At 43.4% G+C, this 20,252-nt stretch overlaps 2 protein-coding genes across 2 annotated transcripts in view; both read left to right on the top strand.

The window, feature by feature from the left end:
• The window catches only part of pex5lb (peroxisomal biogenesis factor 5-like b), a gene marked incomplete at both ends in the record, with an annotated part of 28,440 nt that extends 12,126 nt beyond the window's left edge, over window positions 1–16,314 (top strand). The window contains 12 exons of the mRNA XM_083990648.1: window positions 1,546–1,649; window positions 1,710–1,869; window positions 4,105–4,225; window positions 5,453–5,543; window positions 6,505–6,603; window positions 6,851–6,973; window positions 8,982–9,125; window positions 10,785–10,855; window positions 11,765–11,953; window positions 13,108–13,270; window positions 14,171–14,328; window positions 16,116–16,314. Coding sequence (XP_083846774.1) covers window positions 1,546–1,649; window positions 1,710–1,869; window positions 4,105–4,225; window positions 5,453–5,543; window positions 6,505–6,603; window positions 6,851–6,973; window positions 8,982–9,125; window positions 10,785–10,855; window positions 11,765–11,953; window positions 13,108–13,270; window positions 14,171–14,328; window positions 16,116–16,314 — 1,622 coding nt within the window. The remainder of the gene's footprint in view (window positions 1–1,545; window positions 1,650–1,709; window positions 1,870–4,104; window positions 4,226–5,452; window positions 5,544–6,504; window positions 6,604–6,850; window positions 6,974–8,981; window positions 9,126–10,784; window positions 10,856–11,764; window positions 11,954–13,107; window positions 13,271–14,170; window positions 14,329–16,115) is intronic.
• Window positions 1–20,252, top strand: part of LOC311000809 (dual specificity protein phosphatase 18) — a 255,469-nt gene that overhangs the window by 19,453 nt on the left and 215,764 nt on the right. The gene's annotated exons all lie outside the window — the stretch shown is intronic.

Here is a 20,252-nt window from a genome sequence, read left to right as displayed (position 1 = left end):
GAGTTATTAAAGTTAAACAGGTAGCTAACCGTTAGCCCAGCTAATCTATGATAACCATGACTAATTACAAAAATGTGCACACATAAATAGTAATGTTTGTCCAATCATTGGTTTTATAAACTTTACAAACATCAGATTAGTCTTAACGGTGATATAGTAACATGAAATATTAGATAAATATAGTGAAACTCTCGTCCGTCACTATTGTTCTCGCTGGTTTTCTACCCGGAAGTAGTTGTAAACAACAAGGAGATTCGTCCTATAGGCTCATTATACCACGGCTAACAACCAATCGCCGGATTTCACCTTTCCCTTTTATAACAGGGTTCTTACGGATCCTTAAAAAGTCTTAAAAGGCATTGAATTCATTAATCTAAAAACAAGGCCTTAATTGGCATTAAAATGTCTTAAAGGGACAGTATGGGACTTTATTGGCTTTTTATTGACAAAAATCAAATATCGCTTTCATAAATACGTATTTCACTGAAGTGGAATCGCGCCCGCATACAAACGAGCGCTTTCTCGTACCTTAGAATGAGATGTTACAAGTCGTTACAAACATACAGGGGGGGGTTCACCGAACCTTCTCTGCCATGTTGAATCGCCATGTTTTACGTTCAGTGTCACCGTGGCTGTAAGTAACCTCAAACTCGGGCCGCCGGAGCTTCTCGGCTCGGGGAGAAAGTTTTCCAGACAGCGCCTGTTTAAACTGTCACCACCGTGTAGCTAGTGTGAGGAAGGACGGAGGCACTGGTGTTGCCTTCAGGTGCAGTCAGACACCTGAATGACGCCGTGAGTGACGCCGTCGGCAAACCAACTGGATGTTAATTTACTGGACGAGAGAAAGCCGGTAAAACGTGGGTCAGGTAAACAATACGACATCACCATGACAACATATTGTCACGCCTGTATTGTTTTGCCTCGTGCTGGCGGACCGTTTGTTTACATAGAGGCTTGTTTATCCTGATACATGCAGCGTGTGTTGTTTTTCTGACTTCTGCCCGAGTTTACGTAAACGCAACAGCAAGAATACGTGCCGACATGCAACCGCACCGCTAGATGGGGGTAAATCTCACATACTGTCCCTTTAAATCAATTTTTCAAACGTCTTAAAAATGTTAACACATGGTAAATAGGATTTTATGGTTGTAATTAGTCTCAAATCTCAAAATAATTGGTAACATTCCGACATAGAGAAGTTAGTGGCGGCCGCCTCCAGCTCCAGAGTCAGTGTTTTTTTTTTTCCGGACTTTTTATGCATTTATTTTGAAAGGACAGCTGGAAAGAGACACAACCCAATGTTCATGTAGCAGTCACTTTACCTTGGATCACATAGGAAAGTGGGTCAAATTGTCCCTATAACCCTATGTAATTGATGTGGGGTTTTTCTTCTTTTTTCTGCATTTGTGTTTATTATGAAGTCGGTCTTAAATTTCATTTCATGTGGCTTTAAAAACGTCTTAAAAAGTCTTAAATTTAACTTGGCTTAAGCTGTAGGAACCCTGTATATGTTAGTTTGACCCCCTGTCTGTCTGTCGTCTTCAGTCCTGTCCACAGCTCTGGACCTGGTGGACCTGAGCGAGCCGGGGGGGGAGAGCAGCGGGGGCAGCAGCAGCAGCAGCGGGGGAGGAGGAGGAGGAGGAGGAGGAGGAGGAGGAGGAGCAGGAGGAGCAGGAGGAGCAGGAGGAGGAGGAGGAGCAGCAGCAGTGAAGGAGCAGAAGAGGAGGAGTCCCCTGAGGAGGAAGGCCAGCTCCAGGAGTCCTCGGCGCCGAGCGCGGCCCGATGAGACGGAGCTGATCCAGGTGGAGGTGCAGCCGCTGCCCCCCCCCACCAGCCCCCGCACGCCGGAGAGGAGCTCACTGGACTCAGGTGAACCATGCAGACATCCAGACCTCATCAGGGGAAAAGCTCTAATCTAATCGCTCTCTAATCTGGGCTTTAGTTTGATTTCATTGTGTAGAGACAAAAGACACAACAAGACACGTGTGGTGATGACAAGAGGAAAAGATAATATAAATAAAACACAACAGTCAGTACAGAGCAGCAGCTGCAGCGAACATGATGGACCTTAAAGGACAATTCCGGGCAAATTCAACTGGGGGCTGTATGTTCCTAACATTTTAGGTCTAACCAGGGCCGTTGTCTAGAGGAGAAAGGTGGTGATAACTCTAGGGGCCCAGCGCCCAGTGGGGCCCATAAAAAACCCCAGTAGTCTAATCTTTGTATGACTGATTTATTCTGCGTAAGACCCTGACTAATACTCATAGTACACTGTAAAAACTCTACATCTTTCCAAGAATATTTGTCTTATTTCTTGTCCAAATGTCTCATTTCTAGTCAAAACTAATCTCTTTCCACTTAAAATAAGACTCATTACCTAAAAATTAACTTGTCTTTTTAGATAATTTTCACTTAAATTCACAATAAATAGAAAAATCTGCCAGTGAAAGTAAGTTTTTTGTGCTTGTAATAAGGAAGAAAAACTTGCTCCACTATCAGATTTTTTCTACTTATTCCAAGTGAAAATCTGCTTGAAAGAAGTAAAAAGTGTCTAAAAACAAGCTGCTTTTAATATGATGAGTCTTATTTTAAGTAGAATGAGATTTGTTTTGAGTAGAAATAAGACAAATATTCTTGCTAAGATACTTGAGTTTTTGCAGTGTAATGCTGCATTAGCATCAAAACAAAGAAGGCTAAATAAAAAACCATAATACATACGTAGTCTAAGAAAAAAAAAGGAAAAGTTAGGGGGAGGGGCCCACTTTAGTATTCTTTAAGGGGGCCCAGAATTCATAGCAACGGCCCTGGGTCTAACAGAAGGAATCTGTAGATTTACAGTTTAATTCTCCTGTTTTGCGGTAGTTGTGTCTGTCCCCGCATCGCCACGGCAACGATGAATGGGAGCGGATGCAAGTTCTGCTGCTTAGGCTGTTTCCATCCCTCAAAGCCACAGACAGCGTCAGATGGAGACTCAAACATGCAGCCAGAAGTTTATTTACTTCAACAAGCCGACATGTTTGTAAAACTAGATCTAATTCAAAGTCTGGCGGAGTCGAGACCCAAGTTGACGCTCGGTGTGTTCAGGTGCAGTGGGAAGCTCCCGTTTGTGTCAGAAACACAGGAATATCAACTGTAGACTTGCTTCAAGTGTACATTTTTTTCCACAGACAGCGTCAGATGGCGACTCAAACATGCACCCAGAAGTTTATTTACTTAAATAAATAAATATTTTGGCGACGCTGGCAGTTTTAAAACATCAGGCCGTTCTGCTTCTCTCAGAAAATATTTGTATTGGAGTCAATGAGGAGCAGAGACAGACGTGGCCGCACTCAGAGGCTGATTCTGTAAATTCTGTAAGTCTCTCTGATATTTTGAGCACATGATGAGAGACAAAACAAGTTTGTCTTACAAATTCTGAAAAAATCATGTGTGTGGAGTGTAAATTGTGGCCGTTTGGAGTTTGGAAAGAGAAAAAATCTGGAGTTTTTCTGGCATCTCTCCCACTCTAACCGATGATGTCACGCACTCTGACACGAACATTCCGTCCAATACACACCCATTATAATCTCATAATTTCTCCAAAAATAATCATGGTCATTGAACAGGGATTGATCAAAAACTACATGACCTATCAAAACGTGGAGTAATACGCCAATACACAAGACTTGTGTCTACTGTTTAAAGTTTAAATGGAGTCTCTAGGTGAAAGTATGCCTGAGCAGTAGACGTTTGTTAAACTCCGATGATTGGTCTTTTTCGCTCTTTTTTTTCCGCCCGTCCCATTGACTTCAATGCAAAAATTTGCGCAGTTTTTTCTTTTGTAAACTGTTGAGAAAAGAAAAGGCACTGGTCCCTACAGCTATTTCAGTGCCCGGTGCGATGGCCCGTGGCCCTAATAATAGTTAAACAAACGAGAAGAAAAGAGACAGAGAGAGAGAACACTAAACCAACAGAGAGAGTTGAGTTAATCCTGTAATCTCTCTGGGCTTTTATTGTGATGAGGCTCCACTTCCTGTCAACCCTCGGTGACCTTATTTGGTCTGAAGCGTTGTGTCGTGTCGTTGTCATGGTTACAGTCGGCCTGTGTCGTTGTCATGGTTACAGTCAGCCTGTCCTCGCCGCTGGACAAGTGGGACGAGGTGAACCTGGAGCTGGAGGACGGAGGACGGAGGAGGAGACACGAGAAGAGATGCCTGTCTCACCACTCATCTAGTGAACTGCTGTGGTGAGGACCTGCAGGGTTGGGAGGGTTACTTTAAAAATGTATTCCAGTACAATTACAAGTTACCTGTTAGAAAATGTAATTAGTAACTTACTCTAATTACCACAAAATTAAAGTAATGTAACGGATTACATTTAGTTACTTTTGGATAACTTTAATACCAAACATGCAAATTCAGTCACGCAGCTATCACGCATCAATCCACGCAGAGGAAACAGGAAATGAAACGCACCGAGCATCCGCTAAATTTCAAAGTAAAACACAATGGATAAACTCTCGATTGTAAATCATCACTTTATCAACATTAGTGACAGCTGCCGGCACAAACCACGAGTTAATACACACTCAAACCGAAGCAACAATAATGTTAACTGTACTCAACAAGCTAGTATTACAAGGTTTACAACAGATGTGACAGACAACCTGGGCTGTGTGTGTGTGTGTGCGCGCGCGTGTGTGTGTGTAAAGAAGAGAGGGAGAGAGAGAGAGAAAGTCTGTAACCTGCTAGCTGTTAGCTACCGTATTCCATGCCACCATCGTCCTGTAGTTCAATGTCTTCTGTTTTAAGTTTGTTCTACATAATGGTAACAAGAACCGACATTCAGTCATTCTGTCAGTGTTATGCAGTACGGAATCAGTGCCTGGTTTAGTTGTTTGTCCGTCCAACTTAAAACCAAACTAACCAGACTGCTACATATCTGTTCAAAGATTGTGGGTCAAACTTTGGAGTCACATTTTCAAGCAGCGTAGCTACACTAAAAGAATGTTGTCTCTTGCAAGTAATATCTCATCTGACCCCTCTCACGTGTTACTGAAGGAATATCAGCTTCTGCCATCAAATAGAAGGTTTAGAGACTGAACAGGCTGAGGAACTCTTCTGTCCCTCAGTCTGTCAAACTGTTCAATCAGAGTTTGGTCTCTAAGTCGACCCTAAGGTTCATGTACAGACTGAGCTCTGGCTGTTGCACCAAACACACATTGTAATGTTGGATTTATGTTGTGAATGGAGTTAGGAGGTAGTTTGTGTTTTTCTTTAAATGTGACTTTTGAGGGTAACATTTATGCTTTTCTGTAAATGTATGTTTGTGCTATTTTGTTATTATTTGTGTGAAACCTTGGACGTCATGGGACGCAAGACAAATTTCAGAGTGATCTGATAATAAAGTGTAATCTTATCTTATCTTATTTGCCTGGTGAATGATGACCTGTCTGTCTGTCTCGTGTCCTCAGGTCTGCAGAGTTCAGGACAGACCCTCTCATGAAGACGTCCTTCAACATCCACAGCTTCTCAGACCTGGACACCAGATGCTCCACTGTCCAGGTGTGGTAACGTCAAGTCAAAGTCAAAATCATTTATTAGTCTCCCATGGGAGAAATGTCTGTGGGACAGAGAGCAGTGCTGCTTCACAACAAGACAAAAACAGTACAACAGAAGAGCTGCAGGAAAGTACTGAAAACATACAGTAAAATCATTACAGTGCAATATGCCTCAGAGAGTAGGCTACTAGTGGCAGATGTATGGACACACAAACATTCATACACATCATCACACAAGCTGCTCATTCATAAGTTTAATGGACAGAGGGATGAAGGAGTTTTTGAGGCGGTTGTGCCTGCACAGGGGAACTCAGTATCTTCTACCTGAATCTAAGAGCTCATATTCAGGGAGAAGTGCGTGCATAGGATCTGTTAGAATAGAGTTTGCCAACCTCATGGTGGCCTGTTCACACAGATCTAGAGGTGAACGTGGGACAGGGGAACCCAAGATTTTGCTATAGCTGTCTTGACCAGATTAAGTATTTGAGATTTGGCTTTTACTGTGAGATTAGCGAAGCAGGACGTAGCCTAACGCCGTATCTCAGGATGGACTCGATGGCAGCGCAGTAGAAGATGTTCATGATGTTAGAGCTGACGCCGAACAGGCCGAGTCGCCTGAGAAAGTGAAGGCGCTGATGGATCCTGGCACACACACCTGCCACATGTGTGTGCCAGGTGAGATCACTATCTATGTGCACGCCCAAAACCATGGTAACCCCATCCTCCTCCTCCTCCTCCTCCTCCTCCTCCTCCTCCTCCTCCTCCTCCTCCTCCTCCGTCCATGCTGCTGCTGCCCCCTGTCCCTCTGTCCGTCAGAGGGACAGAGGGACAGGGCAGTGTGAAGTTCAGGGAGCTGCTCTGATGACACGGTGACTCTGTGTGTGTGTGTGTGTGTGTGTGTGTGTGTCTGTGTGTGTGTGTGTGTGTGTGTGTGTGTGTGTGTGTGTGTGTGTGTGTGTCTCCAGGACTGCGCGGCGTCCCGACAGCGCCGACGGACTCGCTCGCTGCTGGACAGACACGAGTCTATGGAGGACGAGTTTGTCAGAGCGAAGGCTGCTGTGGAGGTACACACACACACACACACACACACACACACACACACACACACACACACACACACACACACACACACACACACACACACACACACACACACACACACACACACACACACACACACACACACACACACACACACACTAACCTTCCCCCTAAAGTTTCCCATGTCCTCACAAGGATAGATTTACGGATGTGTGTGTGTGTGTGTGTGTGTGTGTGTGTGTGTGTGTGTGTGTGTGTGTGTGTGTGCAGTCGGACACTGAGTTCTGGGACAAGATGCAGGCGGAGTGGGAGGAGCTCGCCAGGAGGAACTGGCTCGACGAATCAGAGGAGGAGCAGCAGAATCCCAGACCGCCAGGACCGCCGGGGGACAAGGTGAGTCCTGGACCTGGTCCCTCTAGACCCTCTAGACCCTCTAGACCCTTTAGACCCTCTAGACCCTCTAGACCCTTTAGACCCTCTAGACCCTCTAGACCTGGGGCCAGATTCACTAATATAAGATCTTGAGAAATGTCATAAGAAGAAAATTAAGAAGTTCATAAGAAGGTTCTTAAGTGCAATTCCTCAATATTATCTTATGCTGCATTCAAGGGCGTCAGTTTACTTTGAAAAGTGGTGGGGACAATGATCATATTACCATATGACCGATACGGTCGGACTGACGAGCGTTTTTTTTATTATTAATTCTGCGCCGGACCGCAGCAAAAAGAAGAAGAAGCCCGTAGTTGTGTTTAGAGACGTGACAGGTGGAGCATGACAAGCTGGTGATCAGCTGTGGTCACTGAATTGTTAGACTACACTACAGTAGGTCATTTCAATTTGCGCATCTGTGTTTTTTCCTTCTTTTTAAAAAAATAACATTTAGCCTATGCGCATCGAGAGTGAGCGAGTGAGTGAACGAGAGAGAGAGAGAAACAGCGGTGCACCAGATGATGCCAACCGGCAAAAACTGAAACGAGACGGTTAAAGAGAAGAAAAACACAGAACATACAATATATGTCCAAGAGACTTTGTCCCGAGGGAGGATCGGATGGTGGCTCAGGTTCAGTGATGAGGAAACTGTCACTGCAGCTGCAGGAGTTTGAAGTCACAAAGTGCTTCACAAAACATAATAAAACAACACAGTTTATACAAAGAGGGAGAGGATCAGTGACAAATAAAAAAACCTTCACCAACAGTCAAAGCTGCAGAGCAAAGTGCACATCCAGAGTCCTGGAGGATTATTATTGTTGCACATGACGACACGGCGTGGAGCCATGGCGACGGCGGCCATGGCGATGGCGGCGTGTACGGTGGGCGACCCCGGCGCTGCAGATGTTCCAGATGAGGGATTACGTGGCTGAGCTCTGTGTTAATCTGAGGCTCTAATCCTCTGACCTGAGATCAGCTGCGAGCCGCTCCGTCCTCGACGCCCAGCGCCGCTAATGCTAATCCCCCGCCGCCGCCGCCGCTCCGCAGCTGTTACGTCACCACGGTGACCGGGGGGGAAGTCACTCTGATGTCCACACGTTGTCAAACATCTGGTGACACATGTTGAACAGATAGAGAGCTGAACCGGAAGCAGGAAGTAACGGTAACACTTTACTGTAATAGGTATTCATCAGATTGACATAACACTGTCATAACCATCAATGAATACTTCTGACAGCTGTGGTTACGTGTCATTCAGTAAGTTATGTCACTTTTGATGCAAAGTTGACATTGTTTGAGATGTTTTTGTTCTGACAACTTGACATAAAGACAATTTAAACTGTCATAGCAGACCTAATGGACAAACTTTAAACATTATGTCAAGTTCTCATAACAAGGAACATCTCAAACAATGTCAACTTTGCATCAAAAGTGACATACACTGCAAAAACTCTACATCTTTCCAAGAATATTTGTCTTATTTCTTGTCAAAACTAATCTCTTTCCACTTAAAATAAGACTCATCACCTAAAAATCAACTTGTTTTTAGATATTTTTTTACTTGTTTCAAACTCATTTTCACTTGAAATAAGTAGAGAAATCTGCCAGTGAAAGTAAGTTTTTTGTGTTTGTAATAAGGAAGAAAAACTTGCTCCACTATCAGATTTTTCTACTTATTCCAAGTGAAAATCTGCTTGAAAGAAGTAAAAAGTGTCTAAAAACAAGCTGCTTTTAATGTGATGAGTCTTATTTTAAGTAGAATGAGATTTGTTTTGACTAGAAATAAGACAAATATTCTTGGTAAGATGTTGAGTTTTTGCAGTGTAACTTAGCGAATGACACTGAACCACAGCTGTCATCAGTATTCATTGATGGTTATGACAGTTTTATGTCAATCTTACTAATACCTATTACAGTAAAGTGTTACCCCAATAACCACTAATCAATAATCAATCCCCCCTCTGTGCTGCAGGTTTACATCTTCAGCTCCAACAACCCGTACCGTGACTGCTCCAACGCCTTCGCCGAGGGACAGGACCGCGCTCGCCACGGAGACCTGAACGCCGCCGTGCTGCTGCTAGAGGCCGCCATCCTGCAGGACCCGCAGGACTCGGAGGTAACAAGGTCCTGGTCTCTATTAGTCCAGGCAATCCAGCTCAGTTTGGACCCAAAATAGAACTATGTTTTTCACCATACATCATGTCTTTGAGGTGTCCAGAACAACAGACTAAAAGTCCTAAGAAATCCTAGTTGGGGAAATATGTTTAAAGGGATAGTATCATTTTTTTAAAGTGTGGTTGTATGATCTACAAATAGCCCCTAAGTACTTTAATTGCAGTAGAAGACTCTCTGCACTCCTCCCGTTAGCAACGCCAGCCCATAATAGCCCTGCCCAGAGATTTACAACATACAGTGTTGTGAACAGACCCAAAGAAACGGCCTATTTTCACGGCCTAAAAGAGGTTTTACCTGAAAAATAATACACAGTTCCATTGTTCACTATAATATAATTTTTTCAAGCCCTTCAAAGTGCAGGAAAAACACAGTTTTTATTTGGACCGAACTAACTCACGTATCCCTCCGCCCAGGGTTAGCGCCCGCCGATCAGCAGTTGGTTCGGTCCAAATAAAAACTGTGTTTTTCCTGACGACCCTAGACGATGTCGTCTGGTGGTCTGAGAAACACTGGTTGAGTTTTTATTGATCAAACAACTACTAATGGATTAATGGTTGAAATAAGGCTGATTTGTAGTTGAAGGAAACAGAATCTGTGACTCGTGGGCAAGATTCAAGCAGTTGTAATTATCGATTTGTATTTGTGTTTTAAAGGAACACATTGAGAAATTATTTTTTAAATATATTGGATTTTTTGCACAAGTTCAAAATCGGATTTGCAAAGATTCAAATTTTGTTTGATACAGGTGCACAAATATATTTTGCACCAAATAAATATACTGAAACAATTGGAGAAAAAATGTGTACAGGCCTGTTTTTTAATCTGTGACATGTAAAATAGTATTTGTGCACCTGTAATTACTAATTTGTGCATGTAGTGTAAGTGTTGTGTTTTATTTGTGGAGTGAGAAAAAACTTACATTTGTCTGTTAATAGTCAACACAATTAAAAGATGATTACAGAATCCACATTCTTCACAATTTGCATTTGAGTGTAAGGAGTCAGATTGTTTGGGGACGGTTGCAACATGTTACAAATACAATATATTTAATGTCTAGTAAAAGGATTATTATCAAAAATGTAAGTTCTATAGTGTTATTTATTCATCAGCTTTGATCAGATGGCCATTACAGTATAGATTTGTCTAGATGAGGAGGAACTACTGCATGTGCAGATGTCAAATATTCAAATTTCAGTGACATAGGATGAATGGAACAATTTGTGAGGGAATAACTTTTATATTGCCATTGTCATTTATTCTCTCATCATTTTAATATTAGCAATAGGCTACAACAGTAAAAAAAAAAAGAAGTAATGTCAAAATACTGTTTTGTGGTCTGTTTTTATATTCTCCATGGAGACCACAAGTCAGTTTCTATCATATTGAACAGGCTCAGAATAAAGGGTTAATAATATTACTATCAGAGTTATTATTGATGAATGAGCCACAGCTTCCTGCTTTGCTCTGATTGGTCGAGAAGCTCCCGCCCCCTCAGGGTGGTGGGTGGGTGTGGGTGTTATTATCACTGGTCGTCAGGGAGACGGGCTCCCTCCGCTGGTCGTCATGGTAACTGCAGCAGCTTCTCCTCCATGTGTTTCAGGCCTGGCAGCTGCTGGGGACGACGCAGGCCGAGAACGAGAACGAACCGGCGGCCATCGTCTCCCTGCAGAGGTAGAGGACAACCTGTCTGTGTGTGTGTGTGTGTGTGTGTGTGTGTGTGTGTGTGTGTGTGTGTGTGTGTGTGTGTGTGTGTGTGTGTGTGTGTGTGTGTGTGTGTGTGTGTGTGTGTGTGTAACTCCTATCAGAACAAAACACAGATCAACGTTGCTCTAAGGACTTACTGAAAATGTTGGTACGATTTGGTGTTTCTACAGTAAATATTTTGGAGACGCTGGCAGTTTTAAAACATCAGGCCGTTCTGCTTCTCTCAGAAAATATTTGTATTGGACTCAATGAGGAGCAGAGACAGACGTGGCCGCACTTAGAGGCTCAGAGTTTAAATTCTGTAAGTCTCTCTGATATTTTGAGCAGATGATAAGAGAGATAACAAGTTTGTCTTACAAATTCTGAAAAAATCATGTGTGTAGAGTGTAAATTGTGGCCGGGCCGAGTTTGGAAAGAGAAAAAATCTGGAATTTTTCTGGCATCTCTCCCACTCTAACCGATGATGTCACGCACTCTGACACGAACATTCCGTGCAATACACACCCATTATAATCTCATAATTTCTCCAAAAATGATCATGGTCATTGATCAGGGATTGATCAAAAACTATATGACCTATCAAAACGTGGAGTAATACGCCAATACACAAGACTTGTGTCTACTGTTTAAAGTTTAAATGGAGTCTCTAGGTGAAAGTATGCCTGAGCAGTAGACGTTTGTTAAACTCCAATGATTGGTCTTTTTCGCTCTTTTTTTTCCGCCCGTCCCATTGACTTCAATGCAAAATTTTGCGCAGTCCGTTCTCCCAGAGGACGCACATCTTCTCCTCTGGTGTCAGCAGCTGGAATCTTTTCATTTCCTTACTTATTTCTTTGAAGTGCAGTACAGTTTCTGTCTCACCTGTCTGTCCCTCAGGTGTCTGTCCCTCCGTCCCTCCAACCTGGCGGCCCTCATGGCCCTGGCGGTCAGCTTCACTAACAGCGGCGTGCAGCGGGAGGCGTGTGACGCTCTGCGCCGCTGGATCAACCACCACCCGCGCTACAGCCAGCTGACCGCGCCACTACGGGGTTCCCCGGCCACGCCGCGCAGGGGCCCAGCGGCCAGGTAGCCCAGCAACACAAAGCACACATGTGACCCGTTCTATCAAAATGAGTCGGATGTCACAACTAGGGATGTCACGATTACTTGTTTTCACAATTAATCGTGGTATTAAACGCCACAATTAATTGATCGTAAAGATTCCTGAATACCGTCACTTTCCAAAAAAGATTATGTCAGAACTATATCGGCAGATGTGGCTCCAAAGTAAAGGTAAATGCTCAGATACTGGTCCATTTAACTAACGTAGCATTGAATTGGTAGGAATTTAAATGTTAGCGTGTCATTTGTATTTTTAAGAAACCCCAAATAAATCAAAAAATGATTAAAATAAATGTAAATATTTGGTATAGATGACAATTTATGACCTGAATATTTCAAACACTTCCCCTGGGGATTAATAATTGGTCATATATTATTAGATACTTGAAATATTTTGTGTAAATAATGAGTAATGTAGTTATATTTTGACTATATTTGATTTTACACATTCATAGTGTTGTGAAATTACTTAATGTAGAATAACCGTGATGATCGTAACACCTTGATTATTTCTCTGACGATAATCGTACCAAGAACATTATTAATCGTGACATCACTAGTCGCAACGTTCTATTTTTAGATAATCAGCTGATAACGTGGAAACCCATAGAAAATTAAAAAATATATATTTTACCCTAATTTCAAAGCAATGACATTCAAAAACAATCTCCCAAAGTTTCACAGTCCAGATAATTGAGAAAAGGCACGAAATGATGATTAGTTGACCTGCAACTTAAACCCTCTGAAAATGAGTGTTGCTTCGGTGCAAAACATGAAATATCTCCTGAACCGTTTATGATAGAGACGAGCTGTAAACTGCATCTGAATTGTGAGATTCTCTGCTTTCCGAGGGTCAGTGAATGGTGTCTCTATGACAACAAGGGACCTTACAGGGTGTGTGTAATCACGTGGTACAGGAACAGATGCCAGAGTCACTGGCAAAAACTTTAACTGCAATTTTCTCAGATTTTAGAACAGAATAAGAGAGTGAAAGATCGTAATTCAAATGGCCACATCTAGAAAACCATCAAATGTAGGACTCTGACTAGGGTATCATTTTAAAGCTTATTTTCTAATGTCTAATGTGTGTGTGTATCTCTGTGTGTGTGTGTGTGTAGCGATGTGCAGGTTGTGCTGCAGCTCTTCCTCGACGCCTCCCAGCTCAACGTGGACCAGGTGGATCCAGATCTCCAGACCGGACTGGGAGTTCTGTTCAACCTGAGCTCAGACTTCGACCGCGCGGTCGAGGCCTTCACCGCCGCGCTGTCCGTCAGGCCGCAGGTCTCACACACACACACACACACACACACACACACACACACACACACACACACACACACTGATGACCTACCTTCCCTGTGACTGTTTCAGTTTCAGTTTAATTTATTTGACAAGGGACAATGTACATTAATAAAACATTGTAAAAAACAAATGTAAATGCACCTGAGTTAGAAAAAAATCTAGTTTTCATCACCAGTCCCTCTGCCTGATGATAAAAGGCAACCAGCCTGCAGCCTGTCTATCAACCAGATCAATCTAGTTATTGATCCAGGCTCTATCTACCTGACTCCTCTTTATTCTCCCGTTCTTTTCTAAACTTCTGCTCGTTTTTTTTTTCAACCTTTTTTACCACTGCACTTGTCCGGGTAGCGTCCAGTGCTGGGCACGTTTCTTTAAAAAAGTCATTAGTTGTAGCTACTAGTTACCTTCCCCAAAAAGTAACAGAGTGAGTTGAACTGAATTAGGCCTACTACATTATAAAAGTAACTAATCACCAGGAAAAGTAACTGTTGTGTTCCTTCTTTAAAAAATAAAATGCTCAAATATGTGAAAGACTTGGACTCGCCCCCCCCCCCCAACCTCCTGTTCATCAGGAACTAACCAACTCACTCAGTATCCCTCCGCCTGTGTGGCGTATCTTAGCAACGATGACAGTGCTTTCTATTGGTCAAGAGATCCACATTCTCATAGCAACATGACGGAGTTTCATTGGTCGACGAGAAGCTCGAGTCGACAGCATCAGTCAACCGGTTCATTAGAATAAAAGTCAAACAACACGGATTTAAATAAAAATAGGAAGCAAAGATGTGTCCCGTATCAGTTCAATAAGGGACGTGAGACGGTTCTGTATGTTAAGACACGGTTGGCGGCCCTCGCTAAGCCCCGCCCCCCTGTGCTCAGGACTACCTGCTGTGGAACCGGCTGGGCGCCACGCTGGCCAACGGGAACCGCAGCGAGGAGGCGGTGGAGGCGTACAGCCGCGCGCTGGAGCTGCAGCCGGGATTCATCCGCTCCAGATACAACCTGGGAATCAGCTGCATCAACCTGGGAGCACACAGGTAACCAGGCAACCACACACACACACACACACACACACACACACACACACACACACACACACACACACACACACACACACACACACACACACACACACACACACACACAGACCAGCTTAATGGGAGGACTGGATGGCAGACTGGTTCATGGGAAGAGAGAGCAGACCAGCTTAATGGGAGGACTGGATGGCAGACTGGTTCATGGGAAGAGAGGGCAGACCAGCTTAATGGGAGGACTGGATGGCAGACTGGTTCATGGGAAGAGAGGGCAGACCAGCTTAATGGGAGGACTGGATGGCAGACTGGTTCATAGGAAGAGAGGGCAGACCATCTTAATGGGAGGACTGGATGGCAGACTGGTTCATAGGAAGAGAGAGCAGACCAGCTTAATGGGAGGACTGGATGGCAGACTGGTTCATGGGAAGAGAGGGCAGACCAGCTTAATGGGAGGACTGGATGGCAGACTGGTTCATGGGAAGAGAGGGCAGACCAGCTTAATGGGAGGACTGGATGGCAGACTGGTTCATAGGAAGAGAGGACAGACCAGCTTAATGGGAGGACTGGATGGCAGACTGGTTCATAGGAACAGAGGGCAGACCAGCTTAATGGGAGGACTGGATGGCAGACTGGTTCATAGGAAGAGAGGGCAGACCATCTTAATGGGAGGACTGGATGGCAGACTGGTTCATAGGAAGAGAGAGCAGACCAGCTTAATGGGAGGACTGGATGGCAGACTGGTTCATAGGAACAGAGGGCAGACCAGCTTAATGGGAGGACTGGATGGCAGACTGGTTCATAGGAAGAGAGGGCAGACCATCTTAATGGGAGGACTGGATGGCAGACTGGTTCATAGGGAGGACAGACCAGCTTAATGGGAGGACTGGATGGCAGACTGGTTCATAGGAAGAGAGGGCAGACCAGCTTAATGGGAGGACTGGATGGCAGACTGGTTCATAGGAAGAGAGGACAGACCAGCTTAATGGGAGGACTGGATGGCAGACTGGTTCATAGGAAGAGAGGGCAGACCATCTTAATGGGAGGACTGGATGGCAGACTGGTTCATAGGAAGAGAGGACAGACCAGCTTAATGGGAGGACTGGATGGCAGACTGGTTCATAGGAAGAGAGGACAGACCAGCTTAATGGGAGGACTGGATGGCAGACTGGTTCATGGGAAGAGAGGACAGACCAGCTTAATGGGAGGACTGGATGGCAGACTGGTTCATGGGAAGAGAGGACAGACCAGCTTAATGGGAGGACTGGATGGCAGACTGGTTCATAGAAGGAGAGAGGACAGACCAGCTTAATGGGAGGACTGGATGGCAGACTGGTTCATAGGAAGAGAGGACAGACCAGCTTAATGGGAGGACTGGATGGCAGACTGGTTCATAGGAAGAGAGGACAGACCAGCTTAATGGGAGGACTGGATGGCAGACTGGTTCATAGGAAGAGAGGACAGACCAGCTTAATGGGAGGACTGGATGGCAGACTGGTTCATGGGAAGGGAGGGCAGACCGGTATAACAGCAGGGGAAAAACCACTAAAGCACTTTCTCAATATCTATTTATTCTCACCAGTTCTATGGATAATACTGATTTTAATAACTGGATGGATATTTATTTTATTCCTGTGTGAGTAGCATGTGTGTCGTTGAGGATGTCCTTTACACGTATTTTTTTAGTCCTTTTTATTCCTGGAATGGATGAGGCGCCACAAATCTCTGCACTTTGTTTGCTGCAATGACAATAAAGGTTATTTGAACGTTGAGCTCTGGTCCTGGTTCTGCAGGGAGGCAGTGACCAACTTCCTGGCGGCTCTGAGCCAGCAGCGGCGGACGCAGCGCTGCAGCCAGCAGCAGATGTCGGCCAACATCTGGGCCGCGCTGCGCATCGCCGTGTCCATGATGGACCGGCCCGAGCTCTTCCAGGCCGCCAGCGCCGAAGACCTGGACCTGCTGCTGCAAGCCTTCCACCAGGACGCCGTCTGACCAGTCTGACCCTCAACCAGGGCCGTTGCTAGGAGATCTGGGCCCCCTTAAAGAATACTAAAGTGGGCCCCTCCCCCTAACTTTTCCTTTTTTTTTCTTAGACTACGTATGTATTATGGTTTTTTATTTAGCCTTCTTTGTTTTGATGCTAGTGCAGCATTACACTGCAAAAACTCAAGTATCTTAGCAAGAATATTTGTCTTATTTCTAGTCAAAATGTCATTTCTAGTCAAAACAAATCTCATTCTACTTAAAATAAGACTCATCATATTAAAAGCAGCTTGTTTTTAGACACTTTTTACTTCTTTCAAGCAGATTTTCACTTGGAATAAGTAGAAAAATCTGATAGTGGAGCAAGTTTTTCTTCCTTATTACAAGCACAAAAAACTTACTTTCACTGGCAGATTTTTCTATTTATTGTGAATTTAAGTGAAAATGATCAAAAAACAAGTTAATTTTTAGGTAATGAGTCTTATTTTAAGTGGAAAGAGATTAGTTTTGACTAGAAATGAGACATTTGGACAAGAAATAAGACAAATATTCTTGGAAAGATGTAGAGTTTTTACAGTGTACTATGAGTATTAGTCAGGGTCTTACGCAGAATAAATCAGTCATACAAAGATTAGACTACTGGGGTTTTTTATGGGCCCCACTGGGCGCTGGGCCCCTAGAGTTATCACCACCTTTCTCCCCTAGACAATGGCCCTGGACCCGTCTGACGGTCGGACACCAAAGAGACGGCGGTTTAAGAGCACAACCCTTTAGCTTCCTGAAGCCATGACACAGCGCCTGTAGCCACGCCCACCAGTGATGTCACAGCCTGGTGCGACAACAGCTGGAGCGCCGCACGTCCGCATCGCCACCACTTAGTTAATAAGAGTAGAGCGCTGTAAAAGAGAGTAAGGACAGCATCGGTCCAATGGCAGCGCCTCCTGGTGGAGGAATATCGGTTTTACTAAAGAACTGACTTCTCTGCATTGTTGGTGAATGAGCAGTGTGGTGTTTTCAATAATTTAAGGACATTTATAGATCACCCACGTTAATAGCATCATTGAGGATCCTTTACAGATAAACATTAACACATAGGCCAGTAATAAAACAGTTGTCTACATGAATGTTTCAATTTAGATTTTGTAATAAACTAATTATAAGTATAATCTGATATGACCAAGACACCTAAAAACAAAAACACGGCCGTTTTCATCAATTTACCAGCAAGTGGACAGCACATATACATTGGAGTGAATGGGTTTTCTGGGCGCTTTTGCAATACCCATATCCTGCCACTAGGGGCGCAAAACCCTTAAACCCTTAGACCCTTAAACCCTTAAACCCTTACCACAGGAGTCAATGGAGGTGTCCTTACTCTCTTTAACAGTGCTCTAGTTAAGAGCTTCTCTCTGATACCCAGGGGGCAAAGCAGAAACACAGACAGGGAGCGTTGTAAAAGGTTTGACAGCAGAAATGATCTGTAGGAACTTGAAGGATTAAAACCTGGGTGGACAACCTGGTCAACTAGCTGTCTGGGACTCAAATGGAAGCTTATGAATTAAGGAAGTTTTCTATATACATGTTAGGCATAGATATTCTCCATGAAGTGCTGAAAAATAATAATTTTCATGAGAATTTGTCAGGTGAACAGTACTTTTTTTTGTCTTTTTTGGGATGTTGAGGGTGATATCTTAAAATCGAGTTGCAACAAACCCCAGAATCTTTTTTTCATGCCTCCCCCTATGTGTCAAGATACTCTCTGCCAAATGTTATAGTTGTATGACTATTTATGCCATTGTAGTACCTACATATTTGCATTTACATCATTTCTCCAGCAGAATGACCCCAGAAAGGGGTTTTGGCCCCTGTAGCTTTCCAGCAGCTAGTTGACCGGGTTGTCCACCCAGGTTTTAATCCTTCAACTTCCTACAGATCATTTCTGCTGTCAAACCTTTTACAACGCTCCCTGTCTGTTTTCCAAAAAACTTTTTTGGATGTTGCCCCCTGGGTGTGATTGAACCACCTGTACATACATGAACCTGATCAATACTATTATTAATCAGATCACTGTAATCAATTGATCATTATAATCAAACTGATCATTATTATCAATCTTCCTCCAGGCGACGCCACTCTCTCTCTCTGACTTCCTGTACTTTCCACTCGTCCGCTACATATGATGTCACTCATGTCGCTTTATTCTGAAGGTCTGTTTTATTTTGAAAGTGTTGTTTTTATTTGTCGGTCTGTGTTTTATTTTGACGCTTTTGTGTTTTTTTTCAGATGCTGTTTAACTTATTTTGACGCTCTTATTCTGAAAGTCTGTGTTTTATTCTGAAAATGTATGTTTTATTCTGAAAGTCTGTTTTATTCTGAAGGTCTGTGTTTTATTTTGACGCTTTTGTGTTTTTTTCAGATGCTGTTTAACTTATTTTGACACTCTTATTCTGAAAGTCTATGTTTTATTCTGAAAGTCTGTGTTTTATTCTGTTGTTTTGTGATTTTTTTGAGGCACTCTTATTTTGAAGGTCTCTTTGAAGGTTTTTATTTTGGATGTCCTGCGTTTTATTCTGAAGGTCTGTCTTCTCTCCTTCCTTCCTGTCGAGGTCTCAGGTGAATCAGCAGATCAATCAATCACATATTTTCAAACAGATCAAACATATTTATTAGATAGTAGATCACATTATATTAACCTCAGTAGATACACACGATTATTGGAGATCAATATATCTATTGATCAGTTACACACACACACACACACACACACACACACTGGCTGTATTCGAAACCGCTACTATACTGCTAGTATGTACGGATTTGGCCAAAATGCAGTATGCAAACAAAAGCTAAATCTGCAGTATGCATGACGTCTAACCGTAACCAACGACGGTAGTGAAGTATCTTTGCCGTGTGCCGTAACTATGTTATATAGTTTAATAAAATAAAACTTACTGCAGACTGATGTGTTGATTGTAAAACATGTATTTCTGGATGTAAATGTGGTGGTTTGTGTCCGTAGGCTCCAGAGCCCCGAGGCAGCGCTGCTCTTCTGTCCAATACACACAGGAAGCTTCACTTTACATTCACACTAACTAATGCTACTGATACAGCTGTTAGATTTCATCACTGAGACCAACATTTATCTCCTAGAAATAATGTAACCAGCCGGTGGTAAACCTCTAAAAACCTGCGGGTAAGTTAATTAGCGATGGTTTTTCTTTCTCCCCCGGGATGACGACGGAGGTTGGCCGGCCGAGCAGCTCTGCAGAGTGACTACTGTCCCAAACAGCCGTCATTGGATCAACTGGCCGTATATTTGGGATCTTAACGCTACTTTCTCTCATGAAAACATATTAAAACTTAATAAAGTTACATAATAACAGCGTTAGAGCGGGAAATAAATCAGCTTTTAGCCTGTTTTACAGCTACTGCTACCGCTAGCCGCGAAATGCATTCTGGGAAACTGAATCCCACATTCAGTCTGCAGTATACAGTACAGTAGTATGCGGTTTCGAAAACAGCCACACACACACACACACACACACACACACACACACACACACACACACACACACACCTTTTATCTGCTTTTATTGAATGAAAAGATCAAAGATTTGTTAATAATAAACAAACTTCATCCTCATTAAACTTTATTGATCAGAGTGAGAACGAACGAACGAAGCTGTGAACGAATAGAAACGATGACATCACTGACTGTGTGTGTGTGTGTGTGTGTGTGTGTGTGTGTGTGTGACTGATAATGATCAATAATAATGATGATGATGATGATGTCGCTTTATTCTGAAGTTCACGTCTTTCACTTCCTGTCACGTTGTCACGGCAACAGCTGTACAACAGGCAATAATAATCAATAATCAATACTCACATCACATGTAACCTGATCTGATATTTTAGAATTAAATACATGATACATCGATCGCTGTGTT

This window comes from Trachurus trachurus (genome assembly GCF_905171665.1).
Source record: "Trachurus trachurus genome assembly, chromosome: 17".
Taxonomy (NCBI): Eukaryota; Metazoa; Chordata; class Actinopteri; order Carangiformes; family Carangidae; genus Trachurus; species Trachurus trachurus.
Note: the sequence above shows the minus strand (reverse complement) of the source record. Positions and strands in the feature narration are given on the sequence as shown.